At 59.4% G+C, this 13,578-nt stretch overlaps 1 protein-coding gene across 7 annotated transcripts in view; it reads left to right on the top strand.

Moving 5' to 3' along the window:
• The window catches only part of Rimbp2 (RIMS binding protein 2), a 49,855-nt gene that overhangs the window by 22,359 nt on the left and 13,918 nt on the right, over window positions 1–13,578 (top strand). For all 7 annotated transcript variants that reach the window (XM_071615944.1, XM_027951966.2, XM_027951968.3 and 4 more), the window contains 4 exons: window positions 6,733–6,884; window positions 7,684–8,139; window positions 9,585–9,731; window positions 11,019–11,177. In XM_071615944.1, coding sequence (XP_071472045.1) covers window positions 6,733–6,884; window positions 7,684–8,139; window positions 9,585–9,731; window positions 11,019–11,177 — 914 coding nt within the window. The remainder of the gene's footprint in view (window positions 1–6,732; window positions 6,885–7,683; window positions 8,140–9,584; window positions 9,732–11,018; window positions 11,178–13,578) is intronic.

Consider the following 13,578-nt stretch of genomic DNA (forward strand, 5'->3'; position numbering starts at 1 on the left):
CATAGTCCTTGCTTGAGCAGTCGGAAGGGTCCTCAGCCTCATCTGTGAACGTGAATTCCTCCGTGTTCTCCAGCGTGACCTTTGCCAGCACCTGGCCTCTTAAGCCTCATGTCATGCAGGACTGGCCTCGATGCAGGGGACTGGCTGTGCAGTCCTGTGTGCCCTATGGGGCAGACCCTCAGGAATTGCCCACCCACGGGGCAGCAATGGCAGAAGGTGGGCAGCACCGCCAAGGGAGGGCCTGTCCAAGAGGCGCTGATGGACGGGCAAGGTCAGCACATCATGCTCCGCGGTGAGCTCTGGTTTCCTACCTGGTGGCCGGGATCTGAATAGTGGGGACCCCAGGACATCTCATGGTCAGTGCTGGGGTGAAGGATTGGGAAACACCCAACACGGGCCCCCTGGCCCACTCGGGAGAGCTGGAGAGAGCGTCCCAGGGAGGGAACCTGGGGTGGGGAGTGGGGGTAGCAGGTGTAGCCCCGGGGTCGGCTCCTGAGGACTGGAGAAGGTCTCAGGTGGTCAGCCGGAGGCCTCTCAGTGTCTGGGGAAGAGGGTAGCTGGGACACTGACGGAGGTCGTGTTCTCAGAATTCATTCTTAAGCCACAGTCCTCGTCTACCCAAGTGCCGGTGTGGGCAGGGTCAGCATGCCATGCCGGGGGTGCCGGCGTGGGGCTTGTACCACGGGCCCTTCTGTAGCACAGCCAGCAGGGGACACGCTTCATTGAAGTCAGGCATTGGCTCACATGACACATGACGCAGGTCAGGACCCGCCATCTGCCTCCACCAGCTGAGACCAGGACAGCCTGTGGTGTAGAGTCCAGTCCAGGTCTGAGGCCCGGGGGCCAGGAGCACCCAGGCAGGGTGGAGGCAAGCTCACCCCCTCTACCTCTGCCCACACTGTCCATAGTGGCTGGGCGAGGCCACCTTCACAGGGGCCACCTGCTTCTGAGTCATTGACCTGCAGGAACAAGGTCACCAGCTCACTGGGCCCCTCCCTAATGGCCCAGCACCTTACAGCTAGTGTCCACCTTCTTAGGCCCTCACCAGCCCTGATTGGTGGGCCTTTCTGAGTGACAGATGCACTGTCCAGTGTGTAATCACAGCCGCATGTGGCTCCGAGCACTTGAAAGGACCCAAACTTTAAATCTCATCTAAATTCTAATAAACGAGAATGCCAGGTGCAGCTCGAGCTACTGCACTGTACCACAGGTCAAGGTCACAGCACGATTGCGCAGGGAGCTTGAAGGTTGAGGTCATGGCACAACTTGAGCAGGGAGCTTGGAGGTCAAGGTCATGGCATGATTGAGCAGGAAGCTTGGGGGTCAAGGTCAGGGCACAACTTGGAGGTCTGGTCCTGATGGTGAGGACAGTGGGCAGAGCAGTCTAAAAGGTGAGCGCAGAATGTGCTGCAGAGGTTGGGCTCAAGCTGTGTGACTCTGAGCCTGTGCTTTACCTCTCTGTGCGGCAGGACCCACTCTGTAAAGCAGGGGCAACAGTAGTAACTACCTCATTGGTGTTCTTACTGAGAAGGGAGGTAATTCCTTGAACTGGACAGGAATAGCTCCAAAAGTGGGATTCAGGGTTTCTAGGAGTTATTTTGGGGAGAGAGTTCTGCTTATTTTGTTTAGACATGAAAGATGCTTTGCTGCGATGTCCTGAGCTGGGCCCCGAGTGCCTGTGGGTACCAAAAAAATAACTGAGGCGGGTGTGGGTGTCCAGGGCAGGCACGGGGCTCGTGTGCTGGTACGCGGGGCAGGGCCTTCCTGTTCTGCCAGCTCTTCTTCCACTTGCTCAAGTGTGCCCTGCTATATGCACACACCCTCGAGGAGACGGCGTGGAGTCCACTCATCCCAAGCAGACTGTTCCCTTTAGCCCTCCTGGGAGGTCAGAAGGGATCAGAAGATCCAACCTGCCCACACCATGAAACCTGACCAGGCATGGGCAGAAGCCCTGGCTGAGGGCGGAGTTAAGAAAGGCCCCTGTCCCCTCCTTGGGGGAGAGGGAAGAGGATGGGCTGGCTCCAGGACTGAGCCCTGCTACGCCTTGGGATGTGCTATCCAGGTCTCTCCGTGGTGCTGGGGATGGAACCACAGACTCTCTTCCTTCATCCCTTGAGAGTGCTCTTCCACCGCTGTGGGCCCGCATTGTCTCCACGCTCAGTCAGCCGTCCTTCCTGTCCACCCTTCTTGATACTTTTAAGATTTCTTTTATCTTTTTTATTCTGATGTGCTCATGCTTTTATTTTATTTATCTTTCTAAAAAAATTAATGTAGATTCCTGGGCCTCCAGTAATAGTTTTCTTCAAAGTTTGAACATATTTGAACTGTTTTCTCCTTCCTCTCTCTCCTCATTGTGAAACTCTGCTGCACACAAGGCAGAGGGTCTGAAGGGTCCTAGAGGTCTGCAGACCCCTGATATTCACCGTTGCATTTCCTTATTGTGTCGCAGTTAGGATGATTTGTTTTCTCTGTCTTCCAGTTTTGGGAGTCCTTGCTTTGCAGTATTCAATCTGCGACTGTGAAGACCATCAAATGAGTTTTTCGTCTGTTTGTTTAGCTTCTTTATCTTTCTGGGATTTTCATTTGGTTCTTTTTTAGTTTTCTTCTTGCTCTTGGATTCTCTGTTTCTTTATATCCTTTAGCCTATTTGCAATGATTATTTTAAAGAATTTGCTAATTGCAACTCCAGAGTCATCATGGGCTAACTTCGGCTGACTTTTTTTTTTTTTTTTTTGGTACCAAGGATTGAACCCAGGAGTGCTTAATCACAGACCCACATTCCTAGCCCATTTTAGGATTTATTAATTTTGAGACAGGGTCTCACAAATTTGCTTAGGGTCTCACTAAGTTTTGCTGAGACTGATTTTAAACTTGGGATTCTCCCGCCTCAGCTTCCTGAGACACTGGGATTACAGGTTTCCATCACAAGGCCCAGAATGACTATTTCTTTCTCTTGATTATGCATCCCATTTTCCTATTTCTTTGCTGGCTAGTCATTTTCGTTATGAACAGGACGTGGTTGGTTACACATTATAGAGACCCTGGATTCTGTAATTTTTCTGCAGAAGTTGGGATTTGTTCTAGCAGACAGTGAAATTACTTGTGGCATATCTAGGTCCTATGTATGCTTGTTTTAGGCTTTATTGGGGAATTTGTATTTCCTTTATGCCCTTAGATCGTGGCCTTTAGTCCTGTGGCATGATCCCAACTTGTAAGGTGTGACGTTTATGGGGCTCCAATGGGGAATCCAGTCTTCTCTACGTTCACGGGACTTGGACTCCACTTTGTTCCTGAGAAGCAGTTGAACTTTACTCTGCTGTTTGACTTGAGAGTCACCATCTTTCTGTTTCCTGGAGTCTTGTCTTCCTTACGTGTACAATTTAGGAGTCAAATACTAATTTGAGAGGATGGGGGTGAAGATTTAGGTTTCATCCTTCATTGGGTGTCTCCATTCTCCGGGGATTTCTCTGAGGTTCCCATCTTCTCAGTCACCCCTGGGGGCTCCCTTTTAACTCTGCAGTCCAGTAAGGCTCTCTGCTTGGGTTCCATCTCTCTACAAATTGCCTGGCCAGTGCTCTCAGGAAAAGGGCCAGTTAGCAGGCGGTTGCCTCATGCATTCCCCCCTCTAAGGGTCAGTTCACATAGCCTCTCCCGTCTCTCTTGCATAGGGCAAGGAACACTGGACACGTTTGTGAGAGGCTCTGAGATGCCCTGGGGTTCTCTCTCCACTGAGCTGCTTTCCATTAACAGGACCCCTGGTGCTTCTCCACTATGAACACCACCACGTCAGGTGGACATATATTGGGGAGTTTGGGGAATGCTGTGTCCTGTGTGTCTCGAGCCCTGCCAAAAGCTCATGCAGGTGGATTGGTGACCCAGAGATCTGTCCCACACTAAGGGGTCCCTGTGACATTGTGGGGAGGGGAGACAGACTTGCACTGAAGGATCATGGAGCAGACAGAGCTTAGCAGGGATCAGTCATCCCCCTAGACAGGGGACAGCCTCGGCCTCAGTGAGTCCCACAGTTGGCTGGTTAGAAAGATCCACTGACCTACAGCCATCAAAATAAGTGGTCTGACTAAAAGGATTATTCCTTCCGGAAAGATCTCCCTCTTGTGATTTGAGTCCTCAAATCAGAACACATGAGAAAGCATGTGAGGCTGATGGTGCCCCTGGCCAGTGTGTCGGCAGCACTAACTGAGCTGGTGACCAGTGGATATGCTTCACATGCGATGGACTCAGACCAATTCACAAGGTTGGTTGTATTGATGGGGACACGTGCCTGACTCTCAGAGGCTTGTGATGGCAGGGGTGACTGCTCCTCCCATCACAGTCTAAGGCAGGGCCTCCTGTCCCTCTTGCCTGGTAGCCCAGGGCTCAGGCATGGCTACTGTGGCTCTGACATCCCCTAAGTTGCTCCTGGAGTCCTTCCCACTGCAGTGAGCAGACAGGGAGAGAGGACGAGAGTCACGTGGGGAGGGTGCTCATGGTGGGTGGGCTGGTCACTTCTGTCCACGTTCCAATGGCCACAAATGGCTGCCTGACTCAGAGCAAAGCAATGACAATGGTGTCTTGGTGAACATGACACCCTGGCCACATAGGTGCTCTCTGATGTCCATGTCCCAGGTCAGGGAGGTGAAGAGGGGAAGGCTAGGAAGTTGTCCACGGTTACGCCAGTTACTGTCCATGGTTATTCCACTGACTGGCAGGTCCGGGGTAGCCTCCAGCCTCAGCCTCCAGCCTCTTGCTTGCTTCTTCTAGGGGTACAACTGGCCATGGGTCATGCGGCCTGCCAGGCCATGTCTGTGCCCAGCAGGAAGCAGGGGCAGCCGGAGTGGGAGGGCGCGTCCTGCAGGCCCCATCCTGTGCTCGCCTTCTCTGGCAGACCCCTGTCTCCTGAGCCGTTCCGGGAGGAGTGAGCCTCCGCTCCTGATTGCAAGGAGGTTCAGGGGACCTCCGTCCCGGCAGAGTCATGTGCATCTTACGCACAGGCCACAGGCCAGCGCTGGGAGGAGGATCCCACGTCAGCACTTGGTGCCTGTGAGATGTCCTGTGGCACTTCCTGAGCCCTGACCTCCTCACGTGCAGAAATCACAGGCCGGCTGCGAGGATCGGCAGATGTGAGGCGTGTCGAGTGAGTAGGGGACGGTGGCAGACACTGTCCCCAGGAGGTGGCCAGCGCTCTCCTCCCCAGGAGCCCCTAGCTGGGGGCCCATGAGCCAGGCCTCACAGCCTCACAGGCCCCAAGATCACAGCACTCCTTCCACACTTAAGCTACCTATGCTGTCCAGCAGGCACAGAGGTGTCAGAGGGCAGGGCCGGCTGCCTGCCATCACTGGGGCCACATGGCCACAGCTGACCAGTTGCCCAGTTTGGTGGTCAGGATACCTCTGGCAAGGCAGATGAGTGCAGCTCACATATGTGGGCACCAGGAGGCCTGTCAGCCTGGCCACTGGGGAGTCTGTGGAGCTGGACTCAGGCAGATCACTCCCTAGATCCAGGACTCTCGGTCTTGCCCACTTCAGTGGTGGGAGGAGGGTGATGTGAGGGCTGAGCTGGCACCTCTGAGTCTGATGGAGAGGGGGGAGGGAGAGGGAGAGAGAGGAGGAGAAAGAGAGGAGGAGAGAGAGGGAAAGAGGGAGAGAGGGAGAGGGAGGGAGAAAGAGGGAGGGGGAGAGAGGAGAGAGAGAGGGGAGGGAGGGAGAGAGGGAGGGAGGGAGAGGGAGGGAGGGAGGAAGAGGGGGGAGGGAGAGAGAGAGGGAGAGGGAGAGAGAGGAAGAGAGAGAGGAGGAGAGAAAGGGAAAGAGAGAGAGAGGGAGAGAAATGGAGGGAGGAGAGAGGGAGGGAAGAGAGAGGAGGAGAGAGAGGGAGGGAGAGAGGGAGGGAGGAGAGAGGAGGAGAGAGAGGGAGGGAAGAGAGAGGAGGAGAGAGAGGGAGGGAGAGAGGGAGGGAGAGGGAGGAGAGAGGAGGAGAGAGAGGGAGGGGGAGAGAGAGGGAGGGAGGGAGAGAGAAGGAGGGAGAGAGGGAGGAAGAGGGAGGGAGGGAGAGAGAAGGAGGGGGAGAGAGGGAGGGGGGAGAGAGGAGGAGAGAGAGGGAAAGAGAGGGAGGGAGGAGAGAGAGGGAAAGAGGGAGAGAGGAGAGAGGAGGAGAAGGAGAGAGAGAGGAGGAGAGAGGGAGGGAAAGGGAGAGAGAGGGAGGGAGAGAGAGGGAAAGGAAGAGGAGAGGGAGAAGAAGGGGAGAGAGATGGGAGAGAGGGAGAGGGAGGGGAGAGAAAGGGGGAGAGAGAGGGAGGGAGGGAGAGAAGGGAGAAAGAAAGAGAGGAGAAGAGAGAGTGAGGGAGAGGGAGGGAGAGACTGCTAGGGGCAGGAGGAGAGGGGGGAGAGGGGAAGAGGGACAGTGAGAGAGGAAGGAAGGGAGGTGCGGAGCCACCTTCTTCTGCGCACACCTCCCTGGCCCCTCTCCAGCCCCTCCTGGGCTCTGCTCTTGCGCAGGCCCTAAGCCAGCTGCAGAGGTGAGGGTCCTGCAGAAGTGATTGTAGGCCTTCCCAGGAAGGGTGAGCCATGCCCGCTGGATGCAGAGGCCCAGCTGTGTGTCCTCCCCTCCTTTCCCCCAATACCTGTCCTCTCTCTGCCAACCTGACCAGGTGTGTTCTGGTTTCCAGGTGAGACAGGTGAAGTGAGCCTCTACCAGGGCTGTGCCCTGAAAGTGTCTGTTCCCTTCTGTTCCTCTCAGGCCCTCCGGCACCTCCCCAAGATGTCACTGTCCAAGCAGGGGCCATGGCATCCACCATCCAGGTCTCCTGGAAGCCGCCGATGCTGACCCCCACTGGACTGTCCAATGGGGCGAACGTCACCGGCTATGGCGTATATGCCAAGGGGCAGAGGGTGAGTTCATGGGGTGGTGCCATCTCACAGGCCCAGCTCATGCAGGGGTCACTTCTCGAGGGGAGTTTCCTCAGCCCCCCAGGCCCCTCAGCACTGCCCTGGGCCCTGCCCAAGTCAGTGTGGGGAACACCCATGCCTTGCTGTCTCTTCCTGGGTCAGCTTCCTCTCCATCCCCCTCCCCTCACGATGACCTGCTCCACTCAGTATTCAAAGGCCACCTCTGGGTCCTCACTGCCCATGCCTGGCTCCCCAGTGTTGACAGGCGCCTGCCAGGCTGAGGCTGAGGCCAGAGGCCCAGCCTCCCTGAGAATCTAGCCCAGCTGGCACATCAGGCCTGGCTCTGAGGAGCAGGTGTGTGCTGGGGCCAGAGCCTGCGGAAGCTTCTGTCCCCTGACCCTGTCCCGGCCCTCCTCTGTCAGGAGCAGGATGAGGGACAACACCCGGGTGACTTGAGTGTGAGAGCTAAGTCCTCCACTGGTGGCTTGTTCTCCCACCGCTCCCTCCACGCAGGCCCCCTCCCCGCCAGAGCAGCCTCCTGCAGAAGAGGTCCAGCCCTGCCGTCTGTAGCGGGAGGCTGTGTGTTCCCTCTGCCCACACCCTGCCCTTTGGCTTTGGCAATAAGAAGGCTGGTTGGGGCATCCTTCCATGGCCCCTGCCTCCGGTTCTGAACTGGTTCAGAGATGGAGGAAGAGAGTCCTGCCTCGTTGGCCCTATGGCCTCTGGCCCTGGACCAAGTGTCCCCTCCTCTGCCTTCTGAGGCCTTCTGGGCTCAGCTGGGGGTGGCCTTCTCTGTCCGCAGGTGGCTGAGGTCATCTTCCCAACGGCAGACAGCACCGCAGTGGAGCTTGTGCGCCTGCGGAGCTTGGAGGCCAAGGCCGTGACAGTGCGGACCCTCTCTGCCCAGGGCGAGTCCGTGGACTCTGTGTTTGCTGCCATCCCCCTCGACCTCCTGGTGCCTCCAACCCCCCACCCGAGAGCTACGCCCCCACCGAAGCCATTACTAAGTGCTCCCGACACCAAAGACAAGCCCCCGTGTCCCCACACCAAGGTGGAGGAGTCCTGGGAGCAGAGCCGCGCCCCCGCCCCGGTGCATGGGCACATGCTGGAGCCGCCTGACCTGCAAGGCTCCGGCCCTGGGCGGAGGTCGCCTTCTCCCAGCCGCATCCTCCCGCAGCCGCAGGGGGCCCCGGTGTCCACCACCGTTGCCAAGGCCATGGCCCGTGAGGCTGCGCAGAGGGTGGCCGAGAGCAGCAGGGTAAGTGGGGTCTGCTGGCTTGTCCCTCTGCTCCCGAAGTGCATTTCGTCCAGACTGCAGGCAGAGACAGCGAGGCCAGGAGCGCCCAGAGCCTGGCCACAGGTGCAGGAGCCCCACCCCTGCTCCTCGCCCAGGCCCTACCCTGCCCCGTCAGCCTCCGGGCATCTGTGCCTGATCCTCAGTCACAGTGTGTTACAGTGTAGCCATGGATCACCAGGTGCCAGGCGCCTGTCTGTCCGATAAAGAGCCTCTGACAGACCCAGACAGGCTTGGCTCTGGGTTAGGGGCTTCGACTGCTCGCTGGACACAGCTGGGGCCCTGTTGTCCAACTGGGTGCTCCCTGGTCTTGACCACTTCAGAGTCCCAGGTGTGTGTGCGTGTGTGCACACACCTATAAGTGTGTGGGCTCCACACGGGTGTGTGTCTGCATGCCCAGTGGACAGGCACATGGATGCACCTGTGCGTGGGCACATTTGCTTGCACCTCTAGGTGTAGTCTGGGCCATGGGGTACTGGGCGGTGGCTGGTCCGTGTTCCACATGATGTGCACCAGGACACATGACCTCAGGTGGCAGCCACCTCTCCCAGGCACCACCTACCAGAGTCCCAGTGTTTGGGGTGATCCCCACTTTCTCTTTCAAGGAGGAAGGGGGGCCATGGGCAGGCCTCGACATTGCCAGGTGGGCCTACGTGACCCTGGGTGTTGGTGCCTGTGGTGGGACACACCCCTGTAGCCCACCTCTGGGCGGCCCCAGGTCAGAGAGCCCAGGAAGGGCCAGTCCCCAGGTCAGCACCAAGCATTGAAGGTGAGCCAGGGAGCTCACTTCCAGGGCACAGCGCCCAGAGGCAGCCTGAGGGCAAAGGCCCCCCACCGGTGCCTTAGCTGGGAGAGCACAGGAATCCAGACTGTCCTGGGGACACTCCTGAGTGTTCTACGGCTGCGGAGGGGAGGGCGTCCTCGGGGCACCGGGCGCAAGAGCCACCTGACGGGAGCTTTGGGCCAGGCTCCTGGGGGCGGTGCCAGTGCAGCAGCCTCAGCCCAGCCCGAGAGGCCCAGGGAGGCTCAGCAGCTGGGCCCATGGGCGGGCAACCACTCTAGGCTCCTGCCTTCCGAATGCGCCCGCGGGTCACAATAAGGCCAGCAGGGTGACCAGAGGAGGGTGGAGGGTCCTTGTTGGGTGCAGTCGCCCCAGCAGAGGGAGAGATGACTCTGGGGCCAGCTAGGTCCTTGGGGGAGACACCAAGAGGTGGACCCTGCAGCAGCTTTGGGGTGGTTGGCCCAGGTCCTTGGTGGGTTTGTCTTCGGGTGGCTACAGGGTATGCGGCATGGAAGGCGTGTCCCTGGGAGGCACCCACATGACACAGAAGCCGCCTTGGACAACTTTAATCACTGGGTCCAGCCCTCATGACAGCCCCAGCCCATCTTTGTCCCCTTCTCTTTCCAAGCTAGAGAAAAGGAGCCTCCTCCCTGAGCGGAGCAGCCTGGGGCGCTGTGCTAGCTCCGACGAGGAGGACGGCTTCGCCTCCCCCGAGCTCAAGCGGAGAGGCGCCTCCGTGGACGACTTCCTCAAGGGCTCAGAGCTGGGCAAGCCGGTGAGCCCGGGCAGCTGCTGGGGGTGTCAGGGACTGGGGACCTGCCCTACGGCCCCCCGGGAAAGGGGCCATGCCAGCCTGCAAGGCAGCAGGCCACCAGGGTTTGAGTGAGGACAACTCATTCCAGGACAATTTCAAAAGCCTGAATAGGAGGCCCTGCCCTGCCCCGTCCCTCCCCTCCACCCACCCTGCTCGGCCCCACCCCTGCTCCTCGCCCAGGCCCTACCCTGCCCCACCCCGTGCTGGAACCTGGTCCTGGGCAGTTTCCTGGGTCAGGCCAGGGCTGGACTGGTACCCAGCTGGTCTCGATGTAGACAAACCCTACTGTTTATGTTCATTTCTGTCCATTGGGCCATGTTGGCTGGACACCTGCTCCGTGCTGGGCACCATAGAGGATGAAAAACAAAACATTTGCCCCCCCACTCCCACCCCCGGGCCTATCGGGGTTCACCTCCAGCGTCTGACGCGCAGCCTTGAATAGGGTTCCCTGAAAGGTGCGAAAAGCCAGCCCCAGGTGACAGGAGGATTGGAATAGCCGACGGCCTGAGAACCCCAAGGCCCCGTGCCAGAGCCCACTCACTCGGAGGCTGGGGCACCAGGACCACCCACTGCCACAGTGAGGGGGCAGCAGGGCACCGTGTGCCCAGCCCAGCCTTGCTGCTCGCTGCTGGCCGTCAGCCAGGCACTGGCTTCTCATCTCACGTCTTTATCTACAGCCTTACAATCATGCTGTTTGCATTCGTTTAAGCAGAAGGAACAGGAGGCCCAGACTTCTACAGTCACAGACCTTTAATCACTCTGTGTCCCGGGAGCCTGTGCAGCCGGGTGCAGGGCTGATGTGGCCTCAGTGGCAAAGGGGCTCTGCTTAGATATTTCACTCTCCTGATCTTTCTCCTGTAGTTACCAAGTAGCTGCCATAGCTCCATCAATTACACCCTCATTTGGTGACACCCCAAGCAGGAAGGAAAGGATAGATGGCCAGGAGACTTCCCACTACATCTTACTGAGTAGACTGAGGTCACAGGCCCTCCACCCCAGGACTAGAAGTCCTCGGAGCAGCTTAACAGTGACGATCCAGGGGAAAGTCAGACTTACTGTTGGCCATTGCATTGACCACGTCCAGCCTCACCCCTCACTTCTAAGGAGCAGCACATCACCAACCCCTACAGGCCCTAGCTGTGAGCCCCACAGAGGTGACAAAGGAGGGAGGGCCCACAGGGGACCTGGGCCTGCTGCAGGGGTCCTGGCATGAGAGTCCACCCATCAGCACCCCCCTCTGGCCTGCAGCCCCCTTGTTGCCATGGAGACGAGTACCCCACGGAGAGCAGCCGGGGCTCCGACCTCTCGGACATCATGGAGGAGGATGAGGAGGAGCTGTCCTCGGAGATGCAGCTGGAGGACGGGGGCAGGAGGCGGCCCAGCGGCACCTCCCATAATGCGCTCAAGGTGAGTGGGGGAGCGGAGGGGGCACGGCACCCTCCTGCAGTCCCAGGTGGCTCACCTTGTCCCCTTGCTGGTCGTCGGGCTGGCCCTGGGCCCTTGCCCTGCACCAGAGCCCACGAATATGGACTTGCTTCTTCCCACTGTGGAATTTTTGATCCAGGAGGTACCTGGAGCTCTGTCCCCTTTGCCAAGAGGTCTGGGTACAGGAGTTTGGGGGTCCACTTGGCAGCCCTCGGGGCACCCAGAGCTGAGCCAGGAGTGGGATCAGGAGGAACAGAGCAGAACAGGATGACTTCCGGCTGGTCCACAGAGAACCAGAATCCACTCAAGAACCCCCTCGGGGTCAGCGCCGGGGCAGGGGCAGTGTGGCTGGGCGCAGAGCCACCAGCGGGGAACCGGGTGGGTCCCGTGTGGAGGCCAGGGAAGGGCTGGTCTGGGCATGGCCCTGGGGCCCATCACAGAAGGCCCCAAGGACAGGTGAGGCTCCCTTGGGAGGGAGCAGGGATCAGCCCCTGTGGGAGGCCATCGGGGAGGCACAGGGAGGCTGCTCCAGGAGGTTCCAGCCCGTGATGCCTGGTTCACGCCGTCTGCCCCAGCTGGGCAGGTGTTTGCCACCACTGCTGCTGCTGGGCCCGAGTTCTGGCTCATGCACGGTGTCCACTGGGCAGTGCACGCGGACAGCCTGGGCCTGGGGCTCCACCCCAGGTGGGAGGCAGGGCAGGTGCGGCTATGCTCTGGCAGCTCCTGGCCCAGGTCAGGTGGCTGTGGGACCGCTGGGGTGTCAAGGATGGAAAGGGCCTTGCCCAGGCCACAGCCACCTTCCTCCAGGTGCACAGGCCCTGCACAGTGGGTGGCGGGCAGAAGGCGACGTCCAACCCAGCTGCCCACTTGACAGGTTCTCGTGCAGACAAGACCAGCTGACACTCTCCCTCGAAGGTCCCTGGGGGATGTCAGACCCCTGTGCTGCTCCTGCATGGTGGTGGCCCGTGGGGTTCCCAGCACCCAACCCCACCCCCAGCCCGGGGCCAACCTGCAGCAGGATTCACACTGGCCTTCCCATGGGCGCACCTCCCGGCTGTCCAGTCACCCACACACCCAGAGCAGGACCCATTGGGAGCACCTGGAGGTGGCTGGGGAGGTGTGTCCCTGTCCCACACCTCCAAGAGGCCTCTCCTGTTGGTGCAGAGGGTGCTGGGAGGCTTCTCCCTCTAGAGGGCCCAGAGAGGTCCTCATAGAGCCATGGCCAGGGCTTCAGGGCAGTGTCACAGTGGGGGGGGTGGCAGGGTGGCCACAGGCTTGCTACATGTGCCTATTCCATGACCGTCCTCCTTCTGAAAAGGTTTGGATTTCTGGATTCTCTTTGGAAACTGCCAGATAGGGTTGGAGATCTGGACATAGGGGCTCATGGTTCCACGTGGCAGTGAGTGGCTCTGCCCAGTCAGGCTTCCTGACGAGGTCAGGCCTATGTCTGTCCCCTGCCTGAGCCACACTCACTCATCCCACTCCCTGCTGGCCTGGAGGTCACTGGTGACCTCCCTGTACTCCGAGGTGACCCCTCACCCTGCTGCTTGTCACAGGCATATGGCATCAGCAAAGGGCAGAAGCAGAGTATGCCCAACCACCTGGCGGGCAGCGGTGCCTGGCATGGTTGACCTCCTGCCAGGAACATCCCACCATGCCTCAGCTCAAGGGCCCACAGCCCAGTGGGGCACAGGCCTCGTCTGTGCACCCCAGAGCCTTATGGCAGGGGAGTCCAGGGCACCTGTGCCGCAGGGCCAGGCGGGCAGCCAGTGCAGAGATAGGTAGCAGCGTTCCCAGCAGCAGGACGTGTAGGCCTTCCAGCAGGGCACAAGGCAAGGGCCCTACCCCCAGCAGAGAGAAGAAGTCTGTAGACATGGAGCCTGCGTCCTGCTAGTGCTTGGGAGTAGCCCCTGGGTGTGGGGATTCAAGCACAGCAAGAGGACCCCTGTCCTCTGCAGTGACTGGGCATAAGGCCTGTGCCTGGCCTGTTCCTAGCCACAGAGAGGTGTAAGCCCCCAGGAGCCTGACCTCACAAGCTTTCGCTTGAGCTGCCTTTGGGGAGGAGGGGCGGTCCAACTGCCAGGAAGGAAGGCAGGGGGCAGCCGGGAGCTGTGGCACATGGGGCGCTGAGCTGCCTCTGGGTGTGCTGAGCCATCTCTGGGTATACTGATCCACCTCTGGGCATGCTCAGCACCTGCTGCATCTTCCTGGGGTCTTTGAGGACACAGCTGCAGGCAGTGGGCACAGGTCTCCCGACACTCTGGGCACCTACCACGTAGAACACAGCTCAGGGGCTGAGAGTACCCTGCCTGCGCCTCCGCGTCTGGGCTGTCACCTCTCTCCTGGTTCACCTGCATGGCATCTGCTCCCGATGGCCTGCTGG

The sequence above is a fragment of the Marmota flaviventris genome, chromosome 1 (genome assembly GCF_047511675.1).
Source record: "Marmota flaviventris isolate mMarFla1 chromosome 1, mMarFla1.hap1, whole genome shotgun sequence".
In the NCBI taxonomy this organism is placed as follows: domain Eukaryota; kingdom Metazoa; phylum Chordata; class Mammalia; order Rodentia; family Sciuridae; genus Marmota; species Marmota flaviventris.